Source organism: Sciurus vulgaris (genome assembly GCF_902686455.1).
Source record: "Sciurus vulgaris genome assembly, chromosome: 5".
Lineage (NCBI taxonomy): Eukaryota > Metazoa > Chordata > Mammalia > Rodentia > Sciuridae > Sciurus > Sciurus vulgaris.
Genome location: NC_136465.1, coordinates 37,063,452 through 37,080,957, shown reverse-complemented (window position 1 = coordinate 37,080,957; position 17,506 = coordinate 37,063,452). Strand labels below are relative to the sequence as shown.

General features: G+C 40.7%; 1 protein-coding gene across 12 annotated transcripts in view; it reads right to left on the bottom strand.

Annotated features, from left to right (window-relative positions):
• The window catches only part of STOX2 (storkhead box 2), a 216,699-nt gene that overhangs the window by 22,968 nt on the left and 176,225 nt on the right, over nt 1-17,506 (bottom strand). For 2 of the 12 annotated variants that reach the window (XM_079141857.1, XM_079141858.1), the window contains exon 2: nt 13,583-13,647. The exons of 6 other annotated variants lie outside the window; for them this stretch is intronic. In XM_079141857.1, the coding sequence (XP_078997983.1) occupies nt 13,583-13,586 (4 nt within the window). In that variant the 5' untranslated portion in view covers nt 13,587-13,647. Of the gene's footprint in view, nt 1-613; nt 6,667-10,285; nt 10,481-10,511; nt 11,095-11,172; nt 13,530-13,582; nt 13,648-17,506 lie in introns of those variants that run through there. 4 more of the 12 variants (XM_079141851.1, XM_079141850.1, XM_079141855.1 and 1 more) reach the window with 4 other exon arrangements.

Here is a 17,506-nt window from a genome sequence, read left to right as displayed (position 1 = left end):
GCATCAGACAGGGCAGTAGGACTGTGTCCAAGGTTGAGGCCTGAAACTCTGCCAAGCCCAGCACAGTGTAGCCCTCCCTCCCCCTTTCCTATGTCACAGGAGGCTCCATCAGCTCCGATGCGCCACTCTCTGCAAGACAGATGTGAGAAGAGGAATAGTACAATGTTTCAATGACCAAAGGAAGAAAGAACTACCCAAATTCAGAAAAGGAGAAGGTCCCTGGAGATAAAAATTAGCAGAAACCAGAATTGATCTAACTTAGAACTCACAGACTTCTGAGACCTAAGTATTAAAAAGAGAAGCCCACTGCAAAAGTCCTACAGTATTTTGGTAGCAACAGATGGAAGCTATCACATGGAATTTGGGGCTGATACTGGGGACATGAGTTTTGCTCAATGTCTGGGGAAGCTCAATTCACACTGAAGACTCAGAAATATCAGAATCATGTAGGCTGGGCCCCTCTGAGTAGGCAACTTTGCCACTGCCTAGAACCATGTATTTAAACCTTTTAAAAGAATTGGTTCCAAGAAAATCATATTCTAAAGTCCGGTGTGTAACAAATGAACTAATGCTGGTGACCAGATGCAGTAGACGTGAGAGCTGGGAATTTCACCTGCTCAATTCTTCCTTCTTGTGGTGAGTCCTCAGTCACAGACTCTCAGACTCTCCTGGGCTCCCGCTCTCTAGCTCCATCTCTACAGTAGAGGATGAGGGGCACCGAGGCCAGCTTTCTTGCAGAGTTGCTAGGTTACCCACGTCCAAAGTCTCCCCCGGAATGATCTGAAATGTCAGTTGACAAGGAGAATGAGATCAGCTGTCCAAGGGGGAGATCAAAGCAGACTCTAGGACCTTTTGATTTATATATCATGGGATTTTAATACTGTCTAAAATTTCCCTGAGAACTTTTCAGAAGACTGAAGATTCCAGAATGATTACATGTGATTGAAAGAGGCAGGTTGAAATATTTCCTGATTTTGTGTGGGTTACAAGAGGAAATTTCTCTTAAAAGGAAATGATAGCAAAATTAACACTTTAGGTCATGCATGTCCTTATGCTTTTGGCTGAAACTATTTGCTTAGTTTCACTGCCATCTTCTTGGTTAATTTCTGTTCATGTACTACAGCCAACTATAAGAAGCAGCATGCTTCCAGTGTGTCAATATTGCATGTGCTCTGGAAAAGCGGAGTTTCGTTGTAATTATGAATATATGCAATAACTCTTAACTCAGGGTATGGAACAAAAATGGAATTTGGATACTTAAGTATCTCCCTGTCATTTTGTTTTATACTCCATCAAGAGAAATGATTTTCTACTCCCTTTCCATCACCCACCTCCCTCAGCAATCCTATCTACTCTACATCCAAATGCTTTCTGGACCTGTTCCCTCTTTTCCATCTCCACGGTTAACAACCCCCCACCCTGTCCACTCACACCCCAACTCCAAATTGGCCCAAGCCAATGCCTCGGTGATACTCAGCCTTCCTTCCTGCTCTTGACACCCGCTTCTCCACAGAGCAGCCAGGGTCCTCTTGGGAAAACATAAGACGGGCCACTTTTCTGCATAAAACCTTACAGTGACTGCCTGTTGCCTGTAGAGGGAAATCTGAATTCCTTACTAGAGCTGCAAGGGTCTGCAGGGTTTGCACCTGTTCACCCACCTCTGGGACACCTTTCTGCTACCATCTCCCTTCCTATTCCACACGCACAACCTCCTCTGTTCTTTGAACACACAAGGCTTCTTCTGAACTCAGGCAGAGCCTTTTTAACTTTTGTGCTGTTAGCCTGGGATGTTCCTCAGACAGACCTTGTCAGGATTGGCTCCTTCTCATCCTTTAGGTCTCAGGTGAAACATCATGTCCTCATGATGTTTTAATAGTATGGGGATGAAACCCAGGACTTTGCACATGCTAGGTGAGCGCCCAACCATGCAGCCACATCTGCAGTTCCGGGAGGGAACCCTATCTTGACCGCTGTCTAATGCTGTTCCACCATGACTCGAGTTCACTGTGACCATTCTCTGAATGTGTGCTTGTATGCCTGTGTTTACTACTTAACTGTCTGTCTCACTCACTAGCATGTAAACTCCCTGACATCGACATGATCGCCACCTTCCCAGTGCTGACAATCAAGTAGTGCTTACACTGGACACCCAGGACATGTTGCTGAATGAATGAATAGCCGTTTATAACATTATACTTCAAGGAATTTCTTGGGGCATTTTAAAGGAGAGTGGTTTTATTCATATTTTCAGCTAAATAATTGCAAAACAAAAGAGACCAAATATACTTAACCAGGCAATTTTTAAGACTCTCCCAGATTCATTTCATCAATAGTCCCCCAAACACAGTAGTTACCACAGAAAAACAAACACTGAGTGAGGTTTATAACACGCATTAAAGATCTACATTAAAGAAATCATAGGTATCTCTTGACACAGCATAACACATTCAGATTTACCAAGATTTTCGTGGATCTTATACAAACCTGTTTAATGAACCAGCTAGTCATTTTTAAAGTATGCTACAAGAAATTCTTCCAACAACTAGATCTCATTTATTTCTTCAAATAAGAAAATAAGAGAATGTAAATATTGCTAAAATTTCTTTGGTCAGCATAATCTAGGTAATCTACAGATTGACAGCATTTTGCATGAATTATGAATTATAACTTACTGTCAAATGAGTTCTGAACACATTCATAAAGCTAACTACAAGCTCATAGGTACTTTGTGAGCTAATGAAGTCTTTCTAAACTGCTATCATTCTGCCCTACTGTACTAAAAAAAATTGGAGCAAATGCTTTATTTTCTTCCAAATATCCATTTAAGTACAGTCCTAAGGGGACATTTGCCAAATCTAGGATACTTCAGATAACACCAAACACAGTACTTTGTACTGAGTAAGCAGTCAATAAACTTCTAGGTGGACTTAAAGTGTAGAAGGACATGAAAATATGAAAATAGTAAGTGAACTTAATTTTGGTACTGGAGATTGAACCCAGGAGCACTTAACCACTGAGTTACACTCCCATCCCCTTTTGTTTTTATTTTTATTTACATTTATTTATTTGTACCACTGAGCCATACCCCCAGCCCTTTTTTTGCATTTTATTTAAAGACATGGTCTCACTGAGTTGCTTAGGTTCCTAAGGCTGATTTTGAACATTCAATCCTCCTGCCTCAGCCTCCAGAGCCGCTGGGATTACAGGAGTGTCCACTGTGCCCCGCTATGATTTTATATTGAGACAGGGTCTCACACAGTTGTTTAGGGCCTTGGTAAACTGCTGAGATTGACCTTGACCTTGCAATTCTCCTGCCTCAGTTTCCCAAACTGCTGGGATTATAGTCATGTGTCACACCTGGCTAAATTTAGGTTTTAAAAGACTTTAATATTTAAAACAGGTCAATGAAAATTTGGACTCTGCTTTCCTGTAAAGTGCTCTGGCGGCTGATCTGTATGAGAAGAAAAATAATTATTGGGGTGAACCATAAGTGAGTGAAAGATGATCCCTCTACTGGAGGCGGGAGTAAGAGCATGCACAGCAAGAAGCAGCATGCTGAGTCTCCAGAGCTGGGTGTGCTGGGAGCTCAGCTGGAGCAGGCTGGTGGTAAGGTGGAAAGAAAGGCTGAGGCCAGATCTTGGTAGACCAGGAGGTTCAGATCTTATTCTCGTTGACTATAGGGCACTGGCCATGTTTTGATACAGAGGAATCACATGACCTTTCTGTGTTAGAAAATCCCTCTTGAGCAACCGTGGAGAACAAACTGGTGACAGCTACCTCTGCTCACACAACTGCCAACAAGGGCCTGAGACAACAAGTGGAAATCCTGCAAGATGCCAACTTGCTCTGTCTCATTATCTGTAGCTCGTTCCTTTTACCTGGGGAAATAATATCTGGCACATCCATTTTTACTACTTAAACCCCTACATCTATTTTCCCTTTGAGCAGTTGGCCAGTTACTTTATTCTGAATTTTGATTTCTTAAATTCTCTATCACATAATTCATCCTTTCAAGAAATACCCGAATGCCTATAATATATCAAATACTTGTAGGCGCTCAAGTTCCAAAAGTATTCCTATATCATTCTATTCATGTGCTCAAAAAAAGTACTGTCTTTTATGAATGCCATTTTTGTCCTGTTCAGTCATTAATTCAATTGTTCTCTATACTCCCAACCTTTGCATGTCAGGGAGAACAACACAACTCTTAAGATGAGACTTCCGTGACAATGTACATTCATCCCCTCTGGGATGAGATCCATAACTTTCCCAAAGATATCTACTTAAAAAAAGCAAAAACCTATTTCCATCTTGAAATATTCATCTTCATGTAACTGTAAGAAAAAAAGCCCTAATTTTCCCAAGTGAATTACATCATCATAAATGACGATATTAAAAGCACTCCAACATCCGTCTTCCATCCTGGCCTTCTTTCAATAATCTGGGCCCCCCACCCAATTTTGCACTTAGTATCAATTATCCTGTTTTCCTTTATTTTTAGGTACTGTTTTTCACTGCAAATGTTAATCTATACTCTGCGCTGAAGAGTTATCTCCGGCTCTAATGAAGTTCATATACCAAAACAATCTGATCACAAATATGATTTTGAAATGGTACTAAATTATAATTGAGAAATTCCCAATATAAGAAAGCATGTAACAGATATGCTGATAAGGACCCAGTCTCTTAAAACAAAATACAATTACCCACTCTGTGCCTGTTTCCTCAACTGTAAAATGAGGGTTCAGATGAAATTATTTCGAAGATTCCTTCAGGCTCCAAAGTTCTATGATCCTCTATCAATGCAGCAGAATTTTGGCAGGAAATCATAATACAGTACTTATATCCAGTTCTATTTACATGTTTTGGGGGAAACATTTTCATCTCACCTGATCTGAAATTTTAAAAGAAATGGCTAAATATACTAGCTATTAATTTTCCCCTTATAATAAAGGTTTCTTTCTAATTCAAATTCTTATTCAGCTTTGTTCCTCAGGACAAATGTGACTTTTTGTTCTCCGCACTACCAAAATTAACACTAAGTAAAAATTATGGATTCCAATAAAATTACCACATGGAGCTGATACTGTGACTCCTCATAAAAATGGTCACCTGTGTCTGTAAAATGCACAGAGGCCACAGGGACAATACAACTCTATTCCTTTCAACAAACTATTCACAGAACTACCAACTTGCCAAGTTTTATCTTAAATGCCCTTGGGCTTGGGGAAATCATAAGCTCTCTGAGGTTACAGTTAAGTGAACAGTTTCTCTGATGCAGAGCATCAGACAAATCTTGTGTTTTACAATTTAATTCAATTTGTTGACCCCAATTTTATGTATAAATGCTGTTTGGTTCTTTTGACAGAAGGTCTACTACAAGGTTTTTTAAAGAGCTGTTCTGAAAGAACACGTATTCCTTTCCTACACGTTCTCTGGAAGACCACAACACCCTTGGTGTGGGGGGAGCATATGGCTCCCATTAGCTCCCTTGCTGCTGAGTTTCCTTTGAAACCAGATTACTGTACTTGACTTTCAAATGTTTGCTTTTGAAATCTGCAAGAAAACTGGAATTGAAAAAGGAACCTTTACCAGTTTACTGTAGGTCTGTTTTAAATGCCACTGATTTCAAAACCTTAAGGCTGGGCCTTTATTGAAATAGTCAGTGGAAAGAGACTTGACCTTACAAAAAAGGGGGGGTGGGATTTTAGAATATATAGAAATTCTATAACAGCTTTTCTAAGGTTTCCAAATGCTTTATTTCAACATGTGAAGGGTCTTTTAAAGAAGGTCCATTTCTAAGCTGTTAATTTGAATAAACTTTTAATTCAAAAGTGAACATACACAGAAGGCTTCTATTAATGGTGTCCATTAAGAAACTTCTAGTAAGAGCTGAGTCAAGAACAGTAATTATTGTGGTTTAAGGCGCACACACCAAAATGAGTCCATGTCCCCCATGTCACTTGACTCTGCTAATCAGCTGTCTGATGTGGAGATGGGCAGCTGGAGAAATGACAAATCAATCAGCTTGCGGGTGCACAGAGGGAACCGTCATTGTCCCAGTCTACACACGTTTTTTGGTCACAACAGCCTTTGCTCTATCACTGAGATTTGACTCCTGATGAAAATGTGTCATTGAGTAAGAGGCAGACAAGTCAGGAAGGGCAGAGAAGCAGGGAGAGAAGGGCGATGGGTGACAACTGCCCTGCTAGGGAGTTGCCCTCCCTACCCCCAGAGATGATTCCTCACATCTCATTATGATCCATAACACCTAACCTTTCTGGACCACTTGGTTCTTTGCAATAGATTTGCAGCTGAAAAGATAGGAAGGAAATACAAGCCATCAGAGCAATTACACGCTTTAGCACTAAACCTCTGCTAAGGCTTCATTCACATTATAACCCAACAACTACCACAAGGGTGGTGTTAGTGAGGCACGTTGGACTAAAACCTAGCAGAGTGTTACTTACGTAGCAGGCACTCAAATGTTTGTTGAATAAAATGGTCCCACGCATAAAGGCAAGACAAAGCAAGGCCCTGTGATCTGCCAGGATGTTCTCAACACCAGCTGCTACCCTGATCTCTAGTCCCTCACCTCGAATTACATTACAGCCATTTATCACCTGGGATAAAATCATGATGAAATACCAGTCTTAGCAGACAACAGTTGGTGAGATCGCTCTTAGCAGACAACAGTTGGTGAGATCGCTCAGATGCCATGCAGTTGTGTAAGGATCCTGGCTAACCAGAGCTCCTATGGAAGATGCCATCTTCCTTTCCTTTGTAGTAAGTGCCTTACATAGAACAGAATCTGAAATCCTATTTGAAGTCATCACATACTTCTCTTCCTACTCCATGATACCGCATGGAGGTGTAGGACAGACTGTAGGACAGACTCCAACTCCCACTGTTGAGGTTTCCCAGCTATGATTCAATGAAGCAGGTTAACTTCTCCGGGGTCATTCTCTGCCCCTCTATTTAGACATTAAAGTCTCCTTACCTGTTTCTCGACCTTTGTAATCTCTGCTTCAGCAGTTTAGGTATCAAGACTATACTCTGATTTCTGTAAAATTCAACTGTAACGGAACTAGGTAGGCCTAATTACAATTCAAATGTGTACAGACTGACAGTTCCAAAATTATAGCAAACTTTTACTGAACCACTGCTACAGACTCCCCCACAACAGAACACCCTACAACTCGTTCCAGTAGGTATAGAGGTGGTTATGAAAGAAATGTGTAAGAATTTAGAGGGATGAATGGAAGGTCAGAACAGACACACACAGAAAACTTCCAACTTCCTGTACCATTGAGCCGCTTTTCTCTCCTAAGTTTGGAATTACAAAACAGTGGTAAAGACCACGTGCTTCATCATCAAAACAGTAAATTCAGAGCCCAGTTCTGCTCCTCATTGGTTGTATGATTTGGGCAAATTATTTAATTTTTGAACCTCCATTTCTTCTTCAGCAAAGTGTACGTAGTGATGTTTACGTTAGAGTCATGGATGGGATTAAGTGAGGTAATGAATATTGAGTGCTGTACTGTCCCTGAGACATAAGAAATATTTAATAGAGTAGTATTAAAAAATATCTCCCCCCCAGTTTAAGTTTCACCAACTTACTCTTTCACACTGTTTGAAACTATACCAATAAAAATTTCATTTATTCCAAAAAAGAAGCCTTTTGAAGAAACTGAAACATCTTTGGGAAGGCTAGGAGGGCTGTGTGGTCTTTCTTATACTCGTTTAAATGAGTTTAATCGGATTGCTTTCCTCCTGATTCTTAGCTGTGAGCACCTGCACTGAGTGAATGGCATAGTAACTGAAAGGCAAGAAAAGTGAAGGTATATTAACTTATAACTTTTGGGATTTATCACTAGGCTGGAAGAGAATGGTCTTAAGGCACCAGGGACTTTAGGGGAAGAAGCTGGGGAAGAGTATGTCATAGTAGTAAGGTTGTCAGAGGAATGTTGGTCAGCTCAAAATTTTGGCTGGGCCAATCCTTCACCTACAAAAGGGAAAGGAGTCTCAGTGCTGAAGTATGATCTGGTAGTGCAAAGATCAAAATGGCACTAGGAGTTAAAGGGTTTCCCAAGGGAGCTGGAATGTTCCTGGCCATCAAGGTGCTCTTTTCTTAGGAAAATGCCCTGTAGGCTTAAAAAAAAGTGACTTTCACACACCTTCAGAGTTTAACATCCCCCTTCCTTAAGGAAGGCCTGTCCAACAAAATTCAAGCAAACCATAATCCATGTCCATATTGAGTGTCTCACTCTCACAACTTGTTCTTAACAGACCTTTACAAGAAGCATATGGGAGGCTTTCCCAGGTGTGAAGGTCTCTCAAAGTGAGAACAACCATAATTTCCAGAGAGACTTACATAACTCCCAAGGTTTACCTCATCATTACTCTACCTGTGAAGATTCTTTTTTAAAAAATCTAATTATTTTCGAATTGGCACATAGCATTTATACATATTCATGGAGGACTGAGCTGATAATTTGATATATGTATTTGTAGTGTGTAATTATCAAATAAGGGTAGTTAGCATTTCTATTTCCTCAAACATTTATTGTTTCTGCATTCTGAGGAATTCTGGACTCTTGCAGTTATTCTGAAATGTCATAAATTATGGCAGATGATGGTTATTCCGTGGTGCCAGAGAATGCCAGAGCTAATTCCTCCTACCTCGCTGTAGCTTGGTACACATGTCTGCCCGCCTCTGCATCCCTTTCCCCTCCCCCTCTGCGGTCTCCAGTGACCACTGTTGCACCTCATTGTCTTTAAGACCCTTTTTTTTAGTTTCCTCAAATGAGTGAGAACACGCGGTATTTGGTTTTCTGTGCCTGGCTTATTTCATTTAACAAGATCTCCTCCAGTTCCATCAAAATGAACAGAGCACATCATTTTAACTCTCTACAACAATGAATGCTTCTCATCTGCTGCCCTTCTTAATCAACTAATTACTGAGTAGTTTCTACATGTAAGAAATTGCAAGGAGATACAAATAAATTACAGAAAATCCACAAATCTTGATCCCTCTCTTAAGTTTACAATTTAAGTGGGAAAACAAGATATAAATATATGAAAATGTAATTAATTATAAAATATTCACATTAATGTTCAAAATATCCTATGAAGACCTGTAACAAAAAGATACAGGAATGACCAGCAACTGATTTTATGACGGGGATTTCAAAGATTCAGAAATGACCATCTGTTGGGGGACAGGATTTTTGAGGAGGAGTAGAATTGCTGGGCATAGAGATACTATGCAGTTACATTTCAACATACTACCCTTGTGTTTTTTTTCCTGACTAACATCCTTTCAAACAGACTCAACATCCTCAACATTGTTTTAAAGGTGCAAAGTGCTATGTATGCACAGACGCATCCTTGACAAAGGAGAAAGGGAACATGCTTCCTTTTCTTCCATGAAAGGACAAGTCACGGAGATGGTGGAACAGTAAGAGGAAAAGAGATGCTCAAGGGTCCTATCCAACAGTATTTTAAAATGCTCTAATTATTCTTACAGATTATGTAAAGGAGTCAACACTCTCAGAAATACCTTTCATAAACAGCAACGCTAAAACCACATGTTAGATGAAGTGGTAAAGCCCTGTTTTCAGATGGGCCATGTTTCACTTTGGAAATGGAGCATGTAATGATACTTTCGAGGACCAACATTTACCATTTACAATCATTAAAAAAAAAAAAAAAAATGCTTTTGTGTAAAAAGCTCACAAAAGTTGTAAGAAAACAGCTGTCATAATCAGAATCCTGTGGCAGACCATGGTGAAATATGCTTACTTCCTTAGCCGTCCAGAGCAGCCCCAATATGATGTTGGTCTTGGAAACAGTCCCTGAACATATAAATCAGGCTTTCTTGGGTTTTAGTGCATTGCATGTAGGATCACAGGACAGTAACATGCAAAATGCTAGGGACTACACACTGATTGAGAAAAAAAAATTCTAATAGTATTTACTAGAATTCTCCCTCCGAGGAGTGAGAGAGATACCCAGCTGATGGAAATATGAAGCAGTTTATATCCTATCTGCAAGTCCTACAGCTGTTGACTTCATTCTGGTGTGACAATGACTCACGCTGGTGAGTTCTCAGGCAGCGGGCAGCCTCCAGGGAGGACTTGGGCTTTAAGACTGAGGCTGCAGGAGGACTTCAACAGGAAGTCCACTTTTCGGGGTACCGCTCACCCTCATCGCAGGTGTGACAGACATCTTACCATATTTCTTTGCACATAACAACTCTTGAACAAAAGCAGGGGACACCTACCTGACCCGTTCTGGACTGGCTCCATCCCCCAGGTAGCTTTGACGCTAAAGCCTGGTGCGTGCTAGGGCATTGCATCCAAGCACAAGAAGGAGCCAGTGACAGAAACGGATGTCCTAGAATCTGTAATAAGAAGAAAGAGTAAACTTCCGAGTCATAGTATCCTAAATGAGCACTTCAGGTTGGCTGCTGAGGGCCCGTGGAACACAACAGGAATGGGGTACTTTACCTTGGTAGATCTACTTTTTAAAAATGAGCTCCAGAACGCTCAGCTCTTCTTATAATTCAGGGCTTGAGATAGTGGCACAAGTTCAGTTCAAAAGCTGGCAAAAAGCACCTTTAAAAGGCTTTGTGAATATACTTTGCTGGTAACGATTTTTAGGAAGGAGGAAAAAAAAAAAAAAAAAAGAAAAAGGAATCCTCTTCACCATTCTTTTGTCCTATTTGCATGGAGCAGCTGGAATCCTGTCCCATGCCTATCCCATCTATCACAGCCACTCGCAGTGAGCCAACATCCCACTGCAGTGCCTCGGGAATCTGCAGTGTCACTCCTCTTCTGCTTGTTCTCTGCAAAGTGAAGTCATAGGGATGGATCAGCCAACCTGACTTCTCACTACCCTGCCCAGAATCCTTTGTGAGCTGAAATGAGTCATCGCTCCAAGAAAAGCTACAGCCTCCGTGTGTCTGGGCTAGCTCCTTTGTCTGTGCGGTGCAGAGACTCTGGGTCAGGGACGGAGCCCAGGCACAGGGCTGCACAGGGCACATGCTCCTCTCCAAGGGGCCCAGGTGCCTCACATGCATTAGCACAGATTTCATCTTTTTTGATCATAAAAAAAAAAAAAAAAAAAAAAAAAACACACGTTAAAATTGATCTGGCGTCATATACTCACCAGTCGGTAATTATAGACCTGACACATTTTCCTATATATTTTTAAGGCTGGCTTCTCATTGTGATGAAGGACGACTCTCCCTCGTGTGTGTAACAGGCAGTTCTACAGTACAGTGGATCAAAGTTTAGCTGCAGCGAGCTATTTGTCACGAATTCCAGTTGCCGTGCAAGTCTTTGCAAGCCCAGGTCTCGTCATTCCCGACACATCCCCGTCAGGCTTGCAGTCCGGGCAGCCCGGGCAGCCCGTGCAGCTCTGCCGCAGCCGATAAAGGCAGCGTTGGGAATGAGGTCACTATGTCAGGAACTCGCTCTCAGCGTGAGGTTCTCTGAGCTTACAACACAACTGGTAGGAGTCACAGGATTTTTATGTCGCTGCTTCAACTGCCTTTTCTTTTTCTTTTTAAATTTCTATGTCCAAGATCAGTAAGGCAAAAAAATCAATTACGTATCTGCATCAAAATGTCCTTTTCATGACAATTATGTGTACCATGTGCATTATTAACCCACACCGAATAACTCATGCATATATGTTATTTTCACACACACACACACACACACACACACACACACAGGACCCCATTTCAGCAGAAGCATTGAGAAAGCATTTGGTCTTTTATTTACAGTACAAGATACAACACGTCAACCTCTCAAGAGGAAAGAAGGGCAGGAGTTGAGCGTGAGAGGACAGAATGACAGGAGAAGCAGAGAAAAATGGAGTCACAGTGGAAAAGAATAATTAAGAAACAAATGAATTCTACTGTAATAGTAGTTCTATTGTCCAGACTCTCCCAAACCAAAAGTAATTCCCAAACAAGCACCCGTCACTATCTCAATTCAGGAAATAGCCATTGGTTATCCCTCACTCAGAAACTTACTAGATTTGGGCATCAGCAGTCACAATGAGCATGAGGTGGAGGTACCACCCAAAACAGGAAGCACTAGAGCACAAGGAACCATTAGCCAGGCTCTCCCAGATCTCTGAGCTGGAAGGGTCCCAACTGGGTCCCAAACCCAAATCCCACCAGAATCAGAACCTCTCTTAACTCCTGGGATTCAGCCTGTTCTCCAACATGCATTTCCACAAAGCTCAGACACTATCTCAAGTCACACACTGGCTTTGGTAAGCCCAAACTGGCTTCTCCCATCACCCCATACAACGATTCCCATTCTGCCCAAGGGAAGCTGTTAATTCATCCCTCTTCAGACTGTTAACTCATCCGCTAGCTACAGACAGCAATCTGATCTCCACCTTCCAGATCATCTCTTCTCTGGTCACCTACACCTTTGGAAGCCTAGTAAGCATGCAGACTATACTTCCATTTATTGGTGAATAATACATGTGATCAGAACATTGTTAACACCTCTTCAGTGCCTCCCACCATCCAAATCCTCTGCCCTGTGTTCCCTCCTTTACTGATCTGGCAGTCAATTTCTCTCTCACAGTGCTGTGGACACAGCACAGCTTGTATGTGTCAGAGGGAGGATCTGAACCAGGATTGCTGGCTCCAGAATCTGATTTTAATCATCACATATATTAATTCTCAATTATTATAATAACCACAGGGGAAAAATAGTTACAGGACTATTGCTCGATTTTTAAATTTAACTTGAAGTCAATTGCTTACTTGGCACATGGGGCTAATGGGGTGAAAGTCACAGCTTGAATCCCTGCATTAGCAGGTGCCTGGTTCTCTGACTGACTGCTCTCCAACCTCAGCCAATAGACTGCTATTGAATAGACTGCAAAGGAGTATAAAGGATCAGTCAAAACAATAATCACAAGTTTTTCTTGCTGCCCTACTAATAGCAAGATGGGTTCTATGATGGGTACTCATTGGCTTCGACTCAAAAATACAGGTAAGACAGGCACTCTGAAAGTTTTTGACCCCAGTGTCTTATAGTCAGGGAAGCTTAAGAATGGACTCCAGCCATAATTAGCAGCTCTCCTCCTGCCCCCAGTACCTCCTGCTCCTTTTAATAACAGCTTTGGTGTTACAGTAAAGATTTACAAACTTCATATAGAATATCCCAGAGGTGATTTGCTCAGTTGATGAGGTGTGGGCAGAGGTTGTGCTTGGCACTTGACTGGTTCCTTGGCAGAAGATTAAATAGTAGCAGTACTTAGTGACATAGTCATGCGGAATCTTAATAAACAGTTTGATGACTAATGGTCTAGCACAGTCTTAGGGCTGTTGTACTTGATAAAGCAGAAAGCAATACATACCCTTAAATCAATTAAAAATATCTACTGGGTACCTAATTGCAATGTCCTATAGTACCATGGGGAATTTAAATATGTGCAAGGTAGTATACATAATGTAAGTATGTATACTGGTACTTTTGCATGAACTGACACCATGGTCTCTACCTTCAAGGAGCTTAAAATGCACTCAAGGAGATGAGATACTCACACATAACAAGTGCAAAGAATACAAGGCAGTGTCTTTCACAGGGAGGGAACAGGAAACAGGTGCCTCTGAAAATTCAGGAGAAAAGAACCTGGGTTAGAACAGTCAGGAATGGCTTCAAGGGAAAGGTGAACTTGTGCTATAAAGAAAAAAGAAAGGATATCCCACATGTTAGATCATCGACGACTCTGCGCACAGGGGGATTTTTGCATGTTTTGTATTTACAAATGTATTCCTAAAAAGTGCTTAGCACTAAATAAATACGTGCTGAAAGAAGGAAGGAAGGAAGGAAGGAAGGAAGGAAGGAAGGAAGGAAGGAAGGAAGGAAGAAGTTGGAGAGAGGAAGCATAAATTCAGGTAGAGAAGTATTGAGAGGAGGGAGGTTGAGGATCATAAGACAGTTCTTATACAGGGGAGTAAAGGGAGAGGAAGCATGAAGGGTGGTTCCAGATCAGATTGAGAAAGTCTTAAATGGATCAGAAAAGGATGTGACATATATATGCAATGTATTTCATTTGGCATTTTTTATAGCCACTAGGAAGTCTGCTGCTTAAGAAGCATCACACCTCCACAAACCCAGAAAACAATTACTGATCAATTCTGGGCAGCTGGCTATGGGAAGGAAGAGTGGCAGGTGAGATATGGTTTCCTCTGGGACTTCTCTTGCCTCCCATCACCACCAGAAGTCTGAGATGCCAAGACTCTCTCTGCTTTGCAAGACTATAACCATAGGGAAGGAAAAAGATCCTAGTCTGTAACAATATTACATGAACCCTACCCTAATTCAAGTCAACAGACATTTATTAAACATAACACACAAAGCATGATGTTTGTTGCTTGGGTCAATATAAAAATAAATGAGTTATAGCTCCTGTCCTCATAGTTTAGCATCAATATCTGAGTCACTCAAGGGAAAGAGGGAAAGAGTGGCACAAGTAGAAGAAAGATAGTTACTTTTGAGGAAGAGATGTCAAAGAAACATGACGGAAACTGGGAAGCACTTTGGGAGGGAACAGGCATCTGAGGTGGGCCATGCAGGATGGCTAAGTAAAAGCAGAAGAAAGAGAAAAGACGTCTTTCCAGGCAGCAAAGCAGGATGAACAGAGACAATGTAGTCAGAAAGTGCAAGATGTTTTGGAGACTGGCTGATGGGCTATCTGGCTTGGCTAGGATGGAAGGATGTGTACGCAGGAGATTGGCAAAGATAAGGCCTATGAGATGGGCTGGGATACGCTTTTGAAGAACATTAAATTGGCAGACAAAAGAATTATAGGTTTTTCCAGAGCAGTGAAGTTCTTGATGCTGAATGTTTGGAGTATACTGGCACCAGGGTGTAGGATGCATCCATAGAGAGGAGATAATGACTGAGGCAAAAGGGAGACTGTGGAAGTTTGAACAAGATGCAGAGTGCTTAGTCAGGGAAGAGAGAAGCACAGGGATATAAGAGATAATCTCTTCTATTTCATGAATGTATTATCCAAAATTTCCGGCACAAAATATTAGGGTACCATCAGAAAGCATTTCCACAACGGACTTAATACTAATTTCCCAGACCCTCCCCAAAAGATGGAGCCACAGCAGTAGCTTGACATTTGGAATAGGCCCAGGGTAGAATATTAGTTCAAATTGAGAAATTCTCTCTCTCTCTCTCTCTCTCTCTCTCTCTCTCACACACACACACACACACACACACACACACACATACACGCACATATACACGCACACGAAAGAAAGTAAAAAGAAAAGAAAAGAAAAACACTCTAAAAAGAAATCCCTGGGCACCAATAACAAATCCTATTTTCCTGGTTGCATAAAACTGGATAAAAAGACAAAAATTAAAAACTTGATGAAAGCAGTTTTGAAAACAAAATGTTCCAAAGTTTTCTGGGTCTATACAGCTCAGGATCTACTGAGTTAAGTGCATCTTTCTAATGGAGAAGAAACAATTTCAATTAAAGCTGGATTAGATACAGCACAGTATAGGCAAGAAAATTTAATATTTAAACAGCAAATACACTTGCTATCCTTACAAGCATGTGAGAGCATCAATAGGATCGCTAAGTGAAGAACATGGATATTCTGCTACTTACTGAAATTCTTGTAAGTCTTTTGATCAGATCAGTTCTCACAGGATTAAAATAATGACATTTTGGAGCTAGAGGAGACACTGAAAGTCAGCTAGTACATCATTTGACAGAAGATAATCTTGGAGCCCTGGTGGGGGAGGTGACTTGCTCAAGGTGACAAAGAGTTTGCAGCAAAGCAGGAACAATACCCAGGTCTTTGACTCTCAGTGCAGACATCTCTCTGTGACTCGACTACATCTGAATTTGTGAAGTAATGGGAAGATATATGCTAAAATATGCCAAGTATAATAAACTACATTAAAAAATTAAACTCCAAGTCTCCAGATGTACTTTTGATAAGAAATTATAAATTAAATATGCAGACATCCAATGTTCTACACTACAGCAATGGTATGAATTACATTTTGCCCTTAGTCCTTCTAATCAATGTCCAAAGAAGAAAAGGAGGGAAAAGATGAAAGTGAGAAAAACTGAGAGACTACGGGTTTTCAATTCAAAGAACACATTCTCAGTTGTTTTAATATTAAGTACAAAAACTCGGAAAATGTGAAAAACTGAAATTTCATCTTTCTCCATTATATTATTACTACAACAGCATTTGGATTTGCAGACTACTCATTTCCAACCTACTGGGTTAAAACATGCCTGAATCTACAGCAAATGTTCCTCCCTAAAATTTTCAACTGCAGAGAGTGATGGTATGCCCAAAGAAGCCTGCAGCGACATATAGGGGGTAAAACAGAGATTCCATTTTGAAAACTCCTTGAAATTCATGCAGGCTATGCATTCTACTCTCTCACAGATTGCTACTTATCTTAATAGTAAAAAAAATAAATAAATTTAAATTTGTTTACATTGGGCACTGTTCAACACTATGTTCCAAAATTTACAGGTCAACTGACCCTGTAGGGTGTCTGTCCAAATTTATCTTAAGGTCAAATAATAAATTTGCCAAAGTATGGTCCCTATTCCTGGGGGCAAACGTGTCTCCAATTTGCAAAACAACAACTATACTTGAAAATGGTATTTCCCAGCTAGTGTTCAAAACTATCACAAGCAAATGGTAATGATATACCATTACTGAGTTTTGAGCTCTTTTAGCTGGAATTAGTTATAAGGTCAAAGAGGTAAGAAGCTGAATTACTTTATTGCTGGCTTATTTAATTACGGCCAAGTTAGCCTTTCTGTGGACTGCATTCCTCCTCTGTAAGATGAAATCAGGGGGGAAATATGAAGTTTGCAAAGGCTGCCATATTTCTTTTTTTTTAAAGGAGACGTAGCCATGGAACTAACCTCTGACCTCAAGGTGCTTCCGATTAACTTAGGAAATGAAAAGTAAACACACATGAAAAGAAGATATCATAATACTTCTCAAAAAAATTTATGAATAAGAGGGAAAAATACTCAGCCCAGATAAAATATAAAGTAAAGAAATAATGCCCCCAAATTTCCATTACAAAGTTGAGGTTGGCATATCTGGGTTGAATTCACACTTCTTATAGGTCCCAACAAAAGCAGTTAGAAAGGGTAAACCCTCATCTAACAAACTCCAGGGTGGTTTCCAGATCTCCATAAATCCTGGAACTGACTCCTAATATCTACTCTGGCTCTGTTCCTGCAAACCAGAATGAGAACAGGTTCACATTGTGTTCACCCCTACATGTTCAGCATCTAAAAACAGTCCAATACAGTAGTCATCCCCTTATTTGTGATTTCATTCTGAGGTTGACCTGTGGTCAACCACAATCTGAATATATTAAGTGGAAAATTCCAGAAATAAACAATTCGTAAGTTTTACACTGCAAGCTGTTCTGAATGATGTGATGATACCTCCTGTTGT